The sequence below is a fragment of the Callospermophilus lateralis genome, chromosome 13, assembly GCF_048772815.1.
Source record: "Callospermophilus lateralis isolate mCalLat2 chromosome 13, mCalLat2.hap1, whole genome shotgun sequence".
Classification (NCBI taxonomy): Eukaryota; Metazoa; Chordata; class Mammalia; order Rodentia; family Sciuridae; genus Callospermophilus; species Callospermophilus lateralis.
Window position 1 is genome coordinate 28,335,944 of NC_135317.1, and position 17,594 is coordinate 28,353,537.

The window sequence follows — 17,594 nt, forward strand, 5'->3', positions numbered from 1 at the left end:
TCTATGAATGGATGAAATGGGGATAGTAGTGGACCCTGCATCTCAAGGCCTGTGTTCTGTGCATAAGACCATTCTGTCTGTTACGGAAAGTGAGGCAGCTTGGAATTATTTAGCTTCTTACCTACCCCTGCACAGCCCTCCCTCTTCCTTTTTGTATTCTGAAGACCCTGGCAGACGTCAGATGCGCACAGACCACCTGATAATAATTTCCCATCATATAAGTGCCAGAGCCGAGTACCATTCCCCCTTTCATTTAAATTAGATAAAACCCTGAGCTGTGGCTTGCGAGTGATGGAAGTCCACTGGGGAAATTAAAGGTTCAGAGAGAACGGGGCCCATTATAATAAAAAGCATTTGCACCGCCAGTGATTCCATCTACTCTGTGGCTTCTGTGTTCCTTGGGGTGGGATGAAATATGAAGCAAAAGGACCTCTGAAAGTAGTTTGAGGAATTTATTTTAATTGGAAATGGTGGTAGCATTCTGCACTTGGCATGAACTGTGGATCATGCACAGTGGTGGGATCAGTTTTGTATAAAGAGCCATGGAGCATCCATGCCACGATGCAGGAGCTCAGCCTTGTCCTGGCAAGTTCTTTCTACTCCTGCAAGTGTACTGATTGTGATCAGAGGCCAGTGGTCCCTCTCACCCACCTGTTTTACTTCCTTCCCTCCTCCCTCCTTCCCTCCAGTCTCTCCATGACTCTGCATGGCTAGTCTATGCTAACATTTAATCAGTATATAATGGCATCTAAATCAATCAACTGCTCAACCTATAAATTACTCAGAACTATGAGACCTGGGAAGAATTCATGAAGCAGATGTACAGAATGGCCAGGGTAGGAGCAAAGATAAATCTGCACTTAAACTCCTAATAGTACAATCACAGTAGCCGATTTCTGTTGGCACATCCTATGTACATATTCTCATTCGATCTCAATCTTTTTATACAAGTGTTCTCTCTATCTTACAGATGAGGAGACTGAAACTCAGAGTAGTTAAGACGTTGGCCCAAGGTCATGTAGCTGTTAACAAGTGGCAGAACCAGAAGTTTCTACCACATAGAGGCAGAAGCTGTATTGAGTGGTTTTGAACTCAAGTCTGACTCAAAAGCCTAAGCTTTTAAGTGTGGTGTTACAGTGCCCCCTGACTGAAAATGGTTACATTCTTGAACTAAAAACTCGGATTTGTTTTTTAACATAGGTAATTCTGTCTGGGAGAAGTCCTATCATTAATTCCGAACCCTGGTAATGATAGCAGGGGATAATGAAGTTGAGGGCTGGGATTGTGGCTCAGCAGTAGAGTGCTCACCTAGCATGGGCGGGAACCGGGTTCGATTCCTCAGCACCACATTAAAAAAAAAATAATAATAAAGGCATTGTGTTGTGTCCATCTACACCTAAAAAATGAATATTTAAAAAAAAAAGAATAATGACGTTGAATCGTATCAGATGTTGTAGACTGCTTTTACAGTTGTTCAATCTGTCTTTACTTTCTCACTTTTGTATTTTTAGATGCATCATCCCATTCAGATGAAACCTGCAGATAGTGAAAAGTCAAACGGTAGGTGGTAACCAACTGTCTCCTTTAATAATATCTGCTTCTTTAAGTTAAAAAGTCAGATGGGGAAGGGAAGAGCCAGTCCCAGCAGCTTTATTCCTCGGGAAGGTGGAGCTCATTGCTCCGGGAGACTTCCACGGTGGTCAGCACATCTGGAGGAATGCACACTCCAGTTCCTTATCTTATTTATCTCTGTTGTAAAGACTTCTGCAAGATTGCTATAAGGGGTCCCTCTGCTTGGGGGCATGCCCTTTGTGATGGTTTTGTGGCATTTGGCACTTACTTACTCAGTATCTTTCCTGGTGCAACATAGGGAGCCCAATGGGTGGCAGATGGCATGAGTGGGGAAGGAATTGCCCATTAAAAATTAAGGAACTTTTAAATTTTTTTTGTCTTTTCTGTTTGTTCCTCTTTAACTATCTTATTGCAGTCTTCTCTAAATTATACCAGTACATTTGCAGCAGAATTCTGTCTGCTGATTAAATAAAGGTACACTTGCTGTAATATTGATGAGAGATCCATGAATAATTGGGATTTGCCTCTCCAAGACCCTAGAGGGTTGATAGCCCACATTTCTGTCTTAAGTTTTTGCTTCCATTTCTACAAACCTTCTGTCCCTGTTTTGTTCTTTTAATTTACTGAAATGTATGTTAAAAGAATCATCTACCTTCTTAGACCACAGAGCTCCTCTGTCCCACAAGACTGACATAATCAGCACCGTTTCCTTCCACCAGCCAGTTTTTTACCTCATTAATTAGTAATCAGGGCAGAAGCCACGCACTTAGAGATCTACATATCTGCAAATGTAAATTATGATTGGGCTCTAAATCTCTCCACAAGGTGTTTCTTTGCTAATTGTAGCGCATCCATTTTCTGGCTTCTTCACAGAAAAGAAAGTTTTGAAGGAGCTTCCAGCCCTTGGTTTGTCGCAGCTTCCCCCCTCTTGGGGAGCAGACTCAAGTGCCTCCACCCACTGTCTTCTGAGCCCTGTGCTTTGAGTAGTGTGCATTCCCTTTTTTTCCTGCACTGCTTTGGCCATGGCCATGGCCCTTAGTGCCAGAGGTCTGAGCCCTGATGCTGCTTTGCTTGGAGACCATGATCAAGTCGCTCCATTTCCTCATTCAGCAGTCATCCTGGACCACTTCCTGTGTGCTGGGCGTGTTGCTAGGGGCTGGGGGTGCAGCAGTGAATTTGAAGAAGGGACAACTTCAAGAGACTGTGTCCCTGACCTTATGGAACATGCATTTGGCCTACTGGTTCACATACATGAAACTTTGAATCTCCTCACTCATACTTTGAGAATGGTGGTAACGAGCTCTTGTAGGTTGGATTTCACTCCCTCCTTCCAGAGACTTAGGTGAAATATTTGTAACATTCCTGGTGATAGATCCCTTCCATAAAATGCTGATTATTGTTATCACCTGGAGATATCCCCTGGCTTTATGTGGCTCTTGGCTGAACATGGTACCTACATAGAAGGCCGTTTCCTGTGTGGATTCCTGGGAGCTCCTTTGCCCCCAAGGGACCTGCCTGCAGCTTGCTGTCTTTACTGGTAAATGGGAGAGATGAATCTTGAGTTTGTGGGATGAATCCCATCAGAGCTGGTCTTCTCAGAACTTCTGGCCCCCAAGAGATGGTCCCTGTCCTTTGGCCCCATAATTTTCTAAACTATGTCAAGACAAGGGCCATGGAATGAAAGTCTCTGAGAAAGGGTCTGCCTTACTTCTGAGCCTGGGGTTGTATTCATGACAACATAAGCTGCTTCTTCTGTACTTTCTGCTGTGCCTGTGTACAACCTCGCTGAGGACTCCTATCCACTCCAAGCTGCCTGGAGTTCTGAGTGTTTTGTTGCTCTAGCTGTGAAGGGGCTACTCTGGACACAGGGAATAACATTTGCTTTGGGTCTAGAACCACAGCAACAGAATAAATCCAGCATGTTATAAGTGCCTCCAGTCTTTTGTGATCTCAAAAGCCAAGGAGCACTAGGCACCATTACTGCTAGGTTAGGAAAGTACCTGAAAGTGTCCCTTGTTGGGAAGCAGCATTAGGGTAGCAGGCAAGAACTGTTTCCAGAAGTCTTGAGTTCGACTCCTGGCTCTGTGATTGTTAGCCGTGTCCTTGGGCAAGTCACTTGACCTCACTTGGCCTCAATGACTTCACCAGAGTGAAGTATGAACTCTTGGGTCATGCCTGCCTTACAAGGTTGTTTGAGAGTTCCCCAAGTTGACATCTACAAAAATCTTAGCATAATACCTGGCACATGGTGAATATCCAGGGTGCTGCATTACACTGAATTAACAGCATAATTCCACTAGCCAAGGGAGATGTTTTGGTGCGTTCTAAGTGACAGCTGCTGACATGTCTGGACTTAGGCCATTCATCCCACATGATGACCTGTATATAACAAAAACCCCCCAAACCTTGCAGTGGGACCAGTTCTCCCTTTGCTTTGTAGGATGATCTCCAGTTTCTGAATTTTTAGTCAGAAAAGCCAAAAGGTATAAATGAACTGAAAGCTACATTTCAAGGGTTCCGCCTTACAGAGGCTCAAATGGAACCACACCTTGTGCACACATGAACAGGTTTCATGATTCCCTTTGGCTCTGATTTAGGAATCAGAAGAAATGTATAATTTTCTAAAGCAAGTGATAAAAGCTGCAGCCCTTTCTGATTCCACAAGGCATTTTTGACAGGTAAGCATAGTTTGAAAGGCTCAAAGAGCACAAAGATTTCTTTGGCTCGGATGCTCTAAATAGCTCCTGTAGCTGTGAAAGAAGTATAACGAGCTCTAATTGCACTTTTATTGAGTTTGCTGACATTTATGCACAGCACAAAGGACTCATCACAGTTAGACAGTTACTGTCTTCATTATCTGTGTTCAGATTTCTGAAACTTTGTTATTTGCTGAGCAAGAAAGGGCTGCTAATCACAGATCAATTAGTGATGGACAAATGAATTCCAGAAAGCAATCACCCTTTGAAGCCCATATCCATCTACAGATTCTGATAAATGGAACCTCTGTGGTGAGCCCAGAAATGTTAGGTTGATCTTGGATCAGCCCTATACTTCCAGATTCTACTGAATGGACTTCCTAAGTCTCCAGGGCTTCTCATAGCCTGCTCTCTCAGTTGACTCTGATTTAAGCTGCAGCCTCTAGCACATTCTTATAAACTCACCACATTTTGCTTTCCACCCTTGTGCTTCTACTGTGCCAGGTGTCCAAAAGAAAAGCAAAAATCCAATTCTAAATAAGGTATTGGGACTGTTAATTGGATATTTCATCAGTAGACTCCAACTTTTTTGCTGTTTCTTCATTTTTGTTTTATTTTCATTGAAGAAAACTGAGTGATGGGTGTGGATTTGAGAAGGGCGTGGATTTAGCACAAACATAATTACTGTTTCTGTGAGCCACCTATACAACTATATATATCATCCATCTTTGACTCCTGTCTTGCAGTACAGTAGATGGTACCAGCTGTGCAAGACTTTAATGCAGTTGCTAAAGCCAGTCTCACAGTGAGGGATGGAAGAGCATGGAGGTTGCCTCAGGTCCCATGCCTGGGTCTCTGACTGGAGCCAGTGTTGACTTGGGCCGTGCTTCTTTGAGAACAGGATTGTTACCACTCAGCAGACAGAGCATCTAAATCCACCCTGCTTTAACCTTCCAACCTCACAACTTGTCAAGAGTCCTTGAGGCCTAGGATCCAGAAATACTATTTAAGACCACTATCTCTTTTTCTCAAGGCCTCCCAAACCTCCAGTATCTGTGCATCCAGTTCAAAGCCAGCCTGAGTCCAGATAACTAAATATTGTCGGGGAAGGGTAAAGACCCGAAAGCCTCCATTAAAAACAGGATCACAGGGGGCTTCCGTCCAGTCACTTTCTGATTTTACTGGAAGAGGAAGAAATAATTTTGAAATTCAAAGTGGAGAGACTCACAGATTTGGAGGCAGTAATTAAATGCCATATGTTAGCACTAACACATTGAAAAGTTGTTAATTAATTCAGGCAGCCCCGAATCCAGGTGTGACTTTGACAGATTGTGCACCAGGGTGTTAGCACAGACTTACAATTAGTGATTTTTTTTTTAAATGAAGTTTCTATTCCCCTAACTTTAAAAAGTCACCCATATACTTAAAATGTTAACCCTTTCTCACTATGCCATGGAGAAGGACTTCCAGGTGACCACTGGTGTGGAACCCTTCGTGTTCTGCCATTGTTAGGGGTGATGGAGCCCCCAATACCAAGAGATATGTCCCTGTGCTCCTTCAGTGGCTGTCCTAGAGGAAGTAACTGTTCCCCTAGGGGCAGGGAACTTACCTTTTCATTGTTTGGGTTTTTTTTTCCCTTTTAATTCCCCTAAAATACCTGGCAGACTATTACATATACAGTAGGTTTGGTTAAGTAATCCATATCCTAATAGATTAAAAGAAATAATTGAGACACTTATTGCCCATGAATATTTAGAAAAAATTCACCAGCAAAGTCATCAAAAAAATGATGAAAAATTTAAGTGAATTCAAGATATTTATGCTTATTTAAAATGCTTAAATGTTTACAAAGCTGTTAGGGATCTTTAGAATGGGAATCCTGGGAATAAATTTTATGAATACATTTTTTCCTGGAAAACTGGAAAAATTCTGTGGAGAGAAAAGCAGGATATAATTGGTCATAGCCATTTTTCTATTAAAGCAAACGTGGCCCAACTGTGAAAAGCCCAGAGCAACTTGGGCAACTAGAAGATTGTGAATGTCCAGCTTCTTTTATGTATGCTCATGAGCCCACCTGTGCAGAGAAGGAATTTAGCCTTTATTAGCATATATATGGGATGACATGGGTTTCCTTTTTTTTTTTTTTTTTTTTAATCCAAATCCGAGGCCTCACACATGCTAGGCAAGTTCACTGAGCCACAAATTCGCCCAGTACTTGTTTTTTAAAATGAGACTTGTCTTCCTCCTCACTGCCTGGCTGAGGTTATCCTTAGTGATGGCTGGGAAGTTCGGAATTCCTCTTAAGTGCTTTCCATATTCTTAATATTCATCTTAGGAAAAAATCATTTTTAGCTTAGGAGCTGCATGTTTAATTTACTATAACATCACCCTGGAGCTCAAACCTGTGAATTGTTTTAGTTAAACACCACAATTATAAGTTTACCAGTCAAATCAGGGACCAAATGAGAATTTTTCATTTGCTTTTATTTAAAAGAACTAAAATCAGATTCTTCAAGGTAAGAAGAAATACATCAGAACTTTTTTTGTCTGTCTGTTTTAATTCTCATGAAGATACAGGGCTTAGTTTCATGGGGATGAGAGTCCAGAGGTGAGAGGGAAGAAGTAGTAAGAACTGCAAACTAGAAGTCTTTCCCTCCCTCCTCTGCCCCAATTCAGCCAGTTCTACCCATCATCTCAAGCACGTCCTACATGGCCACAGTCCTCATGTGTGAAGGAGTCCAGGCATCATAGCATGCTGACCTTGGAGCCTACAAAGTCTCCTTCATAAAGAAAGCTCCTGTGGGGCATATGGTGTTTCTAAAGCTTAGCTTGCCCTCGACTACTTGGCTTTTGCCAGTTCACAGTAGACCATTGGTACTTCACTTACTCTAAAGGTAGAAAAAAGTATTTCACTGGAAAAAATTTTTATCTAAATAAGGGGAGTCAGGTTCTAAACAGCCTCTCTCCCAAGAATCAGAACCCATCACCTCCGTAGCTCGTGTCTCCTTTGCATCTCCAACAGGAGCAATGAACTTTGACTGTCCAGTGCTTCCTATCCCTTCAGTACCTCCTCTACAGATGAAGCCGGAGCCAGTGCGTATTGTACTCAAGTCAGGCTGCTTTCCTCCATCCACCTCAGAGACAGTCTCGGTACCTTATTCTCCCAGCCCCTGCTAGTCTATCCAGACCCTGCCTGTGCTTCTCGGGGTCCAGTTTGAATGGACCTTCAAAGAGCCCTAACATTTCTCAGTGTTCTTAGGAGGTATCACAGGCATGGAGAGACTGGGTGGAAGGGATTCTGCATACCATTCTGGTGTCGCCATCATCCCCAGCCCAAATGCTTCTGTCAATTCAAGCATATAGCTGGGCTGCCATGTTCATTGCTCATGTTTGAGATGCAAAGGAGACATGAGCTACAGAGAAGGCATTCTCTACAGTGCTTAGGAAAAAGAATAGAATATATTCATTTTATGAATGACAGGACTGAGGTCCTAGAAGTCAGGTAGTCCCCAAGGTCTCCAAGGTTGCACATCAAGTTTAATGGCAGCACTGGAACTAGAACCTTCGTCTCCCAGTCACAGCCGCTGCTGCTCTCTTTAAGTCTCATCCGCTCCCTCTGAACTTAGAAGAAGCACAGGGGAGGGAAGAGGGCACTGGGCCAGGCGTAGGAAACTGGGTTATGGTCCAGAATAGACTGACCCTAGGCAAGACCCTTCCCCCTGCCAAGGCCTCAGGGATCTGTCTTGGAGATAGACAAGACAAAATGTGACAAAGAACATGTAGCTGTTTCATTCAGGGTCTAGGATCATCTGAGTTATACTAGTTACGTGGGACTTTTATTCTCATTTCCTTGATAACACTAGCCCCCTTTGGGCCTTTGTGGTCATACGTACCTTTAGCTGAGTACTGGACAGCACAGTTGTGGGACTCCTGGGTCACTGCTGAGCGTTCAGCCAGGGAGAGCAGCTTCAGCGTGGCCCACCAAGTCACACCACTGTCCCATGAACATACCTCCCCAGGGACCACACTACGTATTTTAACTTGGGTTCCAGAAGCAACCAGCCCCCCATAAGTCTAGAGTAAATATTTATTGGTTAAGTGAAAATGAGATACTGTCCAGGTAAGAACGATAAAAAACAGAAATAAAAACCAATTGAATAGCAGTGACGTAATTATGACTCGGGTTCAGAACAAAGGTTTGTGCACAGCACCTTGGGACAGCACCCTTCCCCTAGGCCAGGGTTCTCCATGGTCTGAGGGTGACTGGCTAGCCTTTTTTTATTCTTTTTTTTTTTTTAAATTGAAATGAAGCAATGGAAAATAAGCAGGACTTCTCCCCATAGGCTTCTATGATGCCCTAAAAAAAGGTCTGTCTCCTAAAAAAAGCCTCCACGCACTGTCCAGAAATGAGTTATAACCCTGCCTTTCAGGCTAAATGTAGGTCACATGTCCTGAGGACAAGCGTGGAGATTTTCAGGAAAATTTCCCAGATCATCTGAAGTAAAACTTGCCTCATCTTTCCCCCGTCACATTCCCATTTGTACATCTTGTCATGATCGCCAGATGCATCTCTCTGTCCCTCAAGAATCCTTCTTTCAAGTGGCTAGAATAGTGGCAGTCCTTTCTCCCTCCTCTTTCATCAAGTTTTCCCATCATGGACCATCAAGGTGATTCTCAGGTAGCAGTTGCCTGTTCTTTTCTCTCCTTGCTAGAATGGCTGCTGGGACCCAGGTGTGGAACCTAGTTAGCACTCCACAGTCTCTGCCATCTGCGGGGAGAAGCAAGACTCTAGGATCTCTTATTTTTCTCCACATCAGTGAGGACTAAGGTTTTAGAAACAGGGGGGAAAGAATATTTTCTTCCCTTAGAGTCTTTGTTGATGAAGTTCCATCTATTGATTCACAGCATTTGCTCCTACTGTTTTCCCTCTCCTGACCTTTATCTTTCCCTGTCATTAGAGTTAAAAAAAAAAAAAATCTACAAAAACCCCAAACTAAAATCTGCATCCAAAAACGTCTCTGTGAAATGCGTGGCGTTTAGCAGTTACATCGTAATCCTAGCCAACGCCTGGTGTTTTTGAAAGGGACCTCCCAGGGTTCTGAGCCCTAAGAAGATGTCTGTATTAGCAAGAGCAGGCTTGCCAAGAGGTGAAGCATTTAGGAGGGCAAGGTGAAGGGACAGTCGGGATGAGGTGCAGGGTGGAGGAAGAAGGCAAGCTGGGGTTCCGACTTAGCCTTAGGACTGTGATCCATCTCGCCTGGCAGGGTCCTGGTTTGCTGTAGTAGTGCAGCATTGATTACAAGAAAAAAAGATGAAATGGGCTTTTCTCATTCATTATTTTCATCTCCTAGCCGTGGAAGACAGAAAACTGTTCATAGGAATGGTTTCGAAGAAATGTAATGAGAACGATATCAGAGTGATGTTTTCTCCATTTGGCCAGATCGAAGAATGCCGGATTCTCCGGGGACCCGACGGGCTGAGTCGAGGTGAGTGTGCCTTGTATGAAGCCTCTTTCCTTAAGTGCTAATTGGAGCTCTGTGTCACAGTCAAGATAGATGTAGGCACCGCGTACAGCAGGAGGTCACCCTGTAATACGTCCCATGTGATGAAGTTATCCAGCCTGAACTTTTTCACAGTAGCTGAAGTGATCACCTTTTACTTCCCAGGTAGAGAAGGTCTGAGTGCCAGCATATTAGCTCAGGTCATCACTGTCACAGGGGAAGCTGACGGGCTGCCCTGTCACTGCACATCCCTTTTCAACCTCAAATTGAAGTAGATTTTGAGGGGTGAGGCGATGTGGAGGGTGAGAACGGCTTTGTGTGTTTCCGCCTTAGTCTTCTGGCTGGCTGCCTGTGCCTGAAGGAAACCGTAAGGGGATGTTCCTCTTAACAGCCATCCAAGCCAAGAAGCAGCGTCACTGCTCATGTGCAGGGCAGGACAGATACGGGCTTCGTGTAACTGGGTCTGTCCAAGGTTCAAAGAGTGAAGTCCCTGGAGTCCCCAGCCCAAGACAGAAAAATGCCTGCCCTGAAGAAGATTGTTGGCTCTCCTTTGCTACCATGATGGAAGCAAAAGCTGTGGCTGGGAGCCAGGATGAAGACCAGTGTTTTTGCAGCAACTCTAGGAAATAGCTGGAATTGGCCGTTCTCTTCCCACGTCTGCCTCCTTGACAAGACCACACAAACCTCCTTCCCTCAACCATGCACGAAGGTTGACATGCGTGTTAATAGTTGTCTGACTGCAGCTTTCAGACCAATCTGAGGTGGAAACCTATGTGCAAAATGTTTTTCAGGGTTTTTTTTTTGTTTTTTTTTTTTTTTTAAGAAATCCACATTTTTGAAACATGGGGAGGTTTTCCTTCTCAGCGCAGTTCCCAATGCAGTTTCCATCGGGCACATTAGGAACTGTGTTCACTTTCAAGTTCTGGTTCTGGGCCATCAGTAGCACCCATGCCACATGCAGAAAGAAAAAGTTGGGCCGTAAGTATAAGGTGCCAATGTTCCCCCATCTCACTAGTTTTACCTAATTCTAGCACCATACGAGGAAGAAAATTTGGGGTTTTGGTTTTTTGTTTTGTTTTGTTTTTTGACATAATGCTTCATGATGTCAGCTGCTAGAATTGAGAATTGAAGACCCAGAGAACAAAAGTTCTACCTACATCTACCTCCAGAGCCCCAAAATGGAGGTAGTCTAGAGGAAAACTAAGAGGAAGCAGAGCAGAACCCAGATTTGGATCCCTGAATTTTCTTTGGAAGGTGGCTTAAAGTGGGGGAATCAAAAAGGGCAGCAAGGAAATCGCAGTTTAGCATTCTGTGACACTTCTGAAATTCTGGTTATTTAACCCTCGCTTCAAAGAAGTGATTTTCTAAAAGCTGAACAGGATATTAAATAGAATACCTAAATGGCAGATCCAGTGTCTGAGGCTCATCTGTACCTGTGGCTGCTGCCACTATCAACCAGAATCGTCCATCATTGTGATGGACACAGGCCAGGCCAACTCTTATCACACCTGGCCATCAGATTGTCCTGCTGTCATTTTGTGCATGTAAACATCTCCATCCACACACTCAGGCAGACAATACCATGGGGCCGGGCGCAGTGGCACATACCTGTAATCCCAGCAACTTGGGAAGCTGAGGCAGGAGAATCACAATTTCAAAGCTGGCCTCAGCAACTTAACAAGGCCCTAAGCAACTCAGCAAGATCATGTCTCTAAATAAAATATTTGAAAAGGGCTAGGGATGTTGCTTAGTGGTTAAGCACCCCTGGCTTCAATCCCCAACACAAAAATAAATAAATAAATAAAAATCAAAATAAAAAGAATACACTTTGAAGAGACAGCATAGTGAGGGAGGAAGGATGTAGGAAAGACATGATGACGTTTTTGTGATCCTCTTTTTGCCACTGGTTTAATAGGAATCCCTAGTCCCTGCTGCTATTATTCTCAGTCCCATGTTAGCATAGTGGCATTTTTCATTCCCCAATGTATAAAATATGGAGAAAGGACAAAAAGGGAGGCCCTTAAAGTAATCACAGTGAGAATTATGGCAGCTTAGAGCTCACTGACCCCAAGTTCCAGTCTGACACGACACGTGACCTTAGTTGATTCCTTTTCCTAGCTCTGTTCCTCAGTTTCCCATGTGTTATTAACAATAGCAGGAAAATCTCTGCCCTGCTCCTCTTGTAGAGAGTCACTGCTCGCTGGGGTGTTGGCCTCTGTCTAAACTTCACATCCACCTGGCTTAGTAGAGAGCTAGGAGCTGAAGTGCTAGGCTCTGCTCGACTCGGCCCATTTCACCTGCCTCCCATGTCACTGTGTCCCTCTGTCCTGTGGGGACAGGAATTATCAGCACTGCTACCCCATGGGATCGAGAGCTCCCGGAGCACACATTAGCTCTTTCTGCACACAGGATTTGAAAGCAGCCATGACGTCCATGGGAAAGAGCAGGACACACATATTTAAAAGGAGAACTTAGCTAATTTGATGTGCCATGTGGTTGATTAGCCAGCACTTGACACCAGAAGCAGCCTGTTTCTGAAACAAGTTGTGGGAACCCACTCATCAATATTTTATGCAAATGCTGGCCCGATGTAAAGAGGAGAATACCCCTCCCCGCTTCATTTTAACGGAAAAATAATTTCTGGTGAACTGATGAGAATTCCCTAATGGAAAAAAGAAAATACTCATTTATAACCATTTGTTCTGAAATATAAAGACAGACAGTGGTACTTTTTTTCAATTAGCGGGACCCAGGGACTCCTGGTTACAGGGGCCTGCTCCTGAATCAGTGTATTTGTTAAAAAGAACAGTTCTCTTCGTGCTACTGTTTTGCTTTCATTAAAGAATTTCAGTTTTCAATCAAATATTGATAAGTGCCTCCCATTAACAGTGTCGCAGATAAAGGGCACTCAGCATTTCTTTTTCCCAATGTCTATTGCTGGCTCCGCTATTTAGAAAATAAATGAAAATTAAGTGACACAAGCTTGGCTGCTCTGAAAAGCACCTCCTGAAATCAGACCACGTTATAAACCATGCAGTAAGAAAGTTCTTAAATCAGAATATTTGGTTAGGAGGGTGAGGTGCAGCCCGGTGGTTGCTCCTTTCCCTGCTTTTGCACACTTCAGCTGTAGCAATGGAAACAAAGGGAGCATTTAGCCTCACTGGCTCCCCCACGGGTTCCAATGTCATTTCTTGGGACACATCAGTAGTCTGAGCTCCTCCCTAGTATGCATTATGCTGAGGTTTCCCAAGTTTGCCGACTCTTATCCTCACTGCATCAGCATGGAGGACCAACAGGGCCCACAGATGTACCTGTCACACCCTGCTAGACCTTAAGTCAGAGTCACTGTCTTTTTCTTAAAATAATAATAATAATAATAATAATTATCATCTATACCTTGGACAGAAAGATTATTTTTAAAGTCCCATTGCTGGTCACCAGCCGCAGCCCCATCCCACCTTCCAGGGCAGCAATCTCAGGAAATGGTAGCGACTTGCTTCTTGAAAACCACTGAGCACCTGCCAAGCACATGAAGCTCCTCTGGGATGTTAAGACTCTGCCCCACTTTAGACAATCTACCCACATCCAAGTAGGCATCTCCCCTTGGGGGGCAGTAACCCATTCTTTCTGCCCTCTCTTCTGTTTCTTCTGTTTTGGAAAATATGGTTTGTGGTGCTTTCAGGAAGCTTCATGGTACTCAGACTCCTGTGCATGGCAGCGTGACCTCTCGAGGCCTGCTGCGGGGAACCTTCACTGCAAACACCAGCAGGAAACCACAGGCCCACCCATGGCAACCCAAATGAGATGTTTGCTCACAAAAGCAAAACTCTGTTTCTAAACAAGTGTGTTGGTCTGACATTGTCAGCTAAGCATGTTGATTTCCTAACGTATCCATGTTCTCACCCATAATCCTACAGTCAGAATGGGCAGTCTAGGTACATCCTACAAGGTTTTCTGTACTGTAGCCGTTGAATTATCTGTAATTATCTTCACTGTGGAGACAGTGAAGAAATTTATTTCATTTTTCATTCCCATAAACTGTAGTCAAATCTTCACTACCATTTAAGGTAACTTTCTGCTTGTTTAAGAATATTCCAGCTGTGTTTATGGTGTTCCAACATTCCCCTGCCAAAACCCTTGACAAATGAATTGGCAATATTTGCGGGGATGTTGGAGAGCACAGACTGGAGTTAGCCATTAAATCCTCATCTGTTTTTGTTGTATCTGATCAAGATGTTAGGACAGGGCTTTTGACCGCCCAAACATCTCCACGGAGAAGACTCGGTTTTGATTATGTTAGCCTGTCCACACAATACCTAAACATTCAGATATGTGGAAACTTTTTATCACATACCCCCTGGAGTATTGACTGCCTTTTGCCATCTTGTTCTGAATTCAATCTTCCAACCTCATCTCAGTGATGAGATCTTGCCAGCTATTAAGTAGGTTCAGGTGCCATAATGAAGGACATCTCCACGCCAGTGTTAATAAGCTAACCCAACACTGGGACTGGTGCAGTGGAGGACTAATTTTTATGTCCCACAATTATGTTGATACCATGTGTTCAATCCCCCTTGCCACAGCTACAATGATACAACAAGAAAAATCGACTGCATTAATGCCTTTATTCAACTGACAGGGAATTAATAAACAAGTTTCCATAGGTTATCTTCCCTGCTGCATAAGTTACTTTAAATTATGTTTCTTTCAGTTGAAATGTAGCAGGCTGCCACACCTTTTTCAAAGAAGTAGTAAAAAAAAAAGCAAGGAGCCCTGACGTTGCTTGTGCTTTTAAAAGTACCTATACTTTTTGGTGGGGAGGGGGTATGAAGCAAGAATTCATAGTTCTGTAAAATTCTCTTACAGCTGAAAGAAATGGTAGAACACCTGAGTTAAGATACCCTTTCAAATGAAATGACAAGTATAATAGATGTGTTCCAGAATCTTCTCTGTGACAGGGCTACGTGCTTTCCTTAGACCCTGTCTGTAGGAGGAAATTACTTTGTGAAACCTTTCCCCAGTCAATCATCCATCTGTTTTAGCAGCAAGAAGGCAACCTCACCGAAATAAAAGGAATTCAACTCCTTTCATTCCTATTAGTAATCTCAAGGTAAATTAACAGGTTGGCCACATTTATAGGTGAATTTTATTTTTGTTTTTGCTGCTGTGTATTTGAAGGTTCTAATGCAGTAATTGCATATTCACACAAATTCATACCCAAACCAAAAAAGGAAAAAGAAAGAAAGAAAGACACCTTTGCTATTTTGAACTTGTACTTTTTACCCCCAGTCTGATTTCTCCAGCATTTTAGTTGTCAGGGAGTTGATGACTGGGCTAGTACACCCAACAGTCCAAAATAGCTGAGGGCCAACCCTACAGGATCAGAGTTGTGTCCTCTCAAGACTCAGAAACTTCCACCATCCAGAATAGAGGACCAATTTTGACTTACTTCTTTCCAGTGGAAAACCATCCAGTTAGCTTGTGAGGAAAAGCCAGCAGCCAGTTACAATGGTAGAAGCTCACACGACCCCGTGATCATAAAAAGCCACAGATTGGAGGCCTAATCCTAGAGCCACCACTGTGTTTTCAGTGGTGTTGAAAGGAAAATTAAAATCTATTCCTAGGACTACTGTGAACTCCTGTTTTAGTGAAATTACAAAGGTTAACAAGCCACTCTTCCAAGAAACATTTGGTTCTGAAGTTGCCCTTCGTCCAATGTGGCATAGTGAGTGCGTTTTCAACATGTACTCCCACTTTATAAATGACACGGTAATTTTTTCTCTTAAGTAATTGAGCAGAACACACAAGTACAGAACTTGACAGAAGCCCCTAAGGAGATAGCTCCTCTCACTGCACCACTGCCAATAGAATAAAAAGGTTAAAGAAGTCATCAGATTTGTCAGATCAGTTTTTGGATGGGGTAAGGATTGTATAATGAGAAGCATCAGTCAAGTTTTTAATTGCAGGTTTCATAGAGAAAAGGGCAATGGTTCAAGTTTGTAGAGATTTAATTTTATTGTTCTATTGCTAATACTTTTCTTCTGAGACCTGCTAATTGCTTTATCTTTCTCACTAAGTTACTTACAAAAGTTCTGCTTGTATGAAATTGTGGTAAATGCATAAACTATGCCTTATTGATTCTTGTTGACATTTTACATGTTTTTAATGCATTTTTAACCTCCGATTAGAAACTGTCAGTTTGGCCCATGTGCCTGGATAATAAGAGCAAATGAAGTGAATGTCACTATCTTTTTGACTATTAAAAGTAGAATTAGTCCAGGCTTCGCATGGTTTCAAATGTGTCTCCGTTAGATGATTTGCTTTCGCCTCCATTGTACTCTCAAGGCAAGAAGTAAAAAAAAAAAAAGAGAGAAATCTCTTAGCATTATTTCCTCTGTATAATGTCGGTGATGATCATAACATTTTTGGAGAGAGATTACTTTGAAACAGATGGTAAATTTGAGACTATAATTTTAGACCTTCAGCATCAATATGGACGCCAGGAGAGGTACTGTCATCTGTCTCACACTCTATTACCCACATCGTCTAGATGCCTTAGAGAAGGCCACTAAATTGCTTTTATTGATGACAAAGGCTGCAGTCAGCCTAGGTACAGGCAGCATGTTTAAATAGTAAGCTTCACCAGTACTCTCCTGTCAGAGAACTAGGAGACGGCTCACATCCATGGCAAGTAGACTTTATTCCGGCTTCTTCAGGCCCTCTTAATCGGGAGGTGAATGCAAGATGAATTTCCCATGTACAGAGAGTTTTTGTGTATGATTTTACAAGTATGATGCAAAAAAGAAAAAAAATGCATTGACTTATTTTCATGACTGGATGTCATTGTGCGTTGGGGGTAGTGGGCAGGCATTGCTTTCTCTTAATACTGTTTGATTAAAAGGTGCTACGACAGTATTGACTTGATAATCTCACCAGGTACACATGCAGAGCAAAAGAAGAAAACATGTTTTATGGCTCACAAATTGATTTACATAAACCAAACAATCTGCTGGTTGTTTGAATGTAGAATGTTCTATTTTGCTTATTGGCCACAGGGGCAACAATCTCATATTGTTGATGCCAGATTTCTGCTTTCATGCATTCATTCTGAAATGACAATAGACGTCAGCCTCTCAGTGTTTAGATCTGCTTCATTTGGAAATCTTTTAAGTAGTAATAATAATAATGTTTTGAGGAAATTGAGTGGAACACTAAATTATTCTCTGATACCTAAGTTCAAACTGTGCAAGGCTAAAGAAGCCGAAAATCAATGCACTTTTAAAGTCATTAGAGATCATAAGTGAAATAAGTCTGTATTGCTTTAGCTAAGCTTTTAGTGTGCTGTGGTATTATTATAAAATCAGCCTGAGTCTGCATTAATTTCACAGTCTTTTTCTCTAAGAAGCCCAAGGGTGTATGATGAATAAAATGTAAATTTCAGAAGGCAGTGTTTTTATTAGTGCAAAGGGCAATGAGCCGTGTAGTTGGAGCGGTGACCTGCATGGTGGCCAACGCCGCTTACAAGAAGCTGGAACTGGCACCATAGATTCTAGTTATTTAAGAGCACAGTAAAAATTAATACAGGAAGCTTTGCAGGTCTCACAGTAGACATTCAGAGAAATGTGCATTGTCTTGTGTATGTTAGATTGTAGATCGAGTCACTCAGATTTCAGAAAGTCACAACTTTGAAACACCATAATGGTTTTCATACATACAAATCCAATGCAAACTTTATAATTTGACTTTATACACACTATTGAATATTCTCAGAGTAATAGTGCATTGGTTTTTGTTAATAATAAGTCATTTGTAATGGATTTGATAT

General features: G+C 42.6%; 1 protein-coding gene across 9 annotated transcripts in view; it reads left to right on the forward strand.

Annotated features, from left to right (window-relative positions):
• Positions 1-17,594, forward strand: part of Celf2 (CUGBP Elav-like family member 2) — a 502,138-nt gene that overhangs the window by 417,169 nt on the left and 67,375 nt on the right. For all 9 annotated transcript variants that reach the window (XM_076832242.1, XM_076832240.1, XM_076832238.1 and 6 more), the window contains 2 exons: positions 1,512-1,560; positions 9,620-9,754. In XM_076832242.1, the coding sequence (XP_076688357.1) occupies positions 1,512-1,560; positions 9,620-9,754 (184 nt within the window). The remainder of the gene's footprint in view (positions 1-1,511; positions 1,561-9,619; positions 9,755-17,594) is intronic.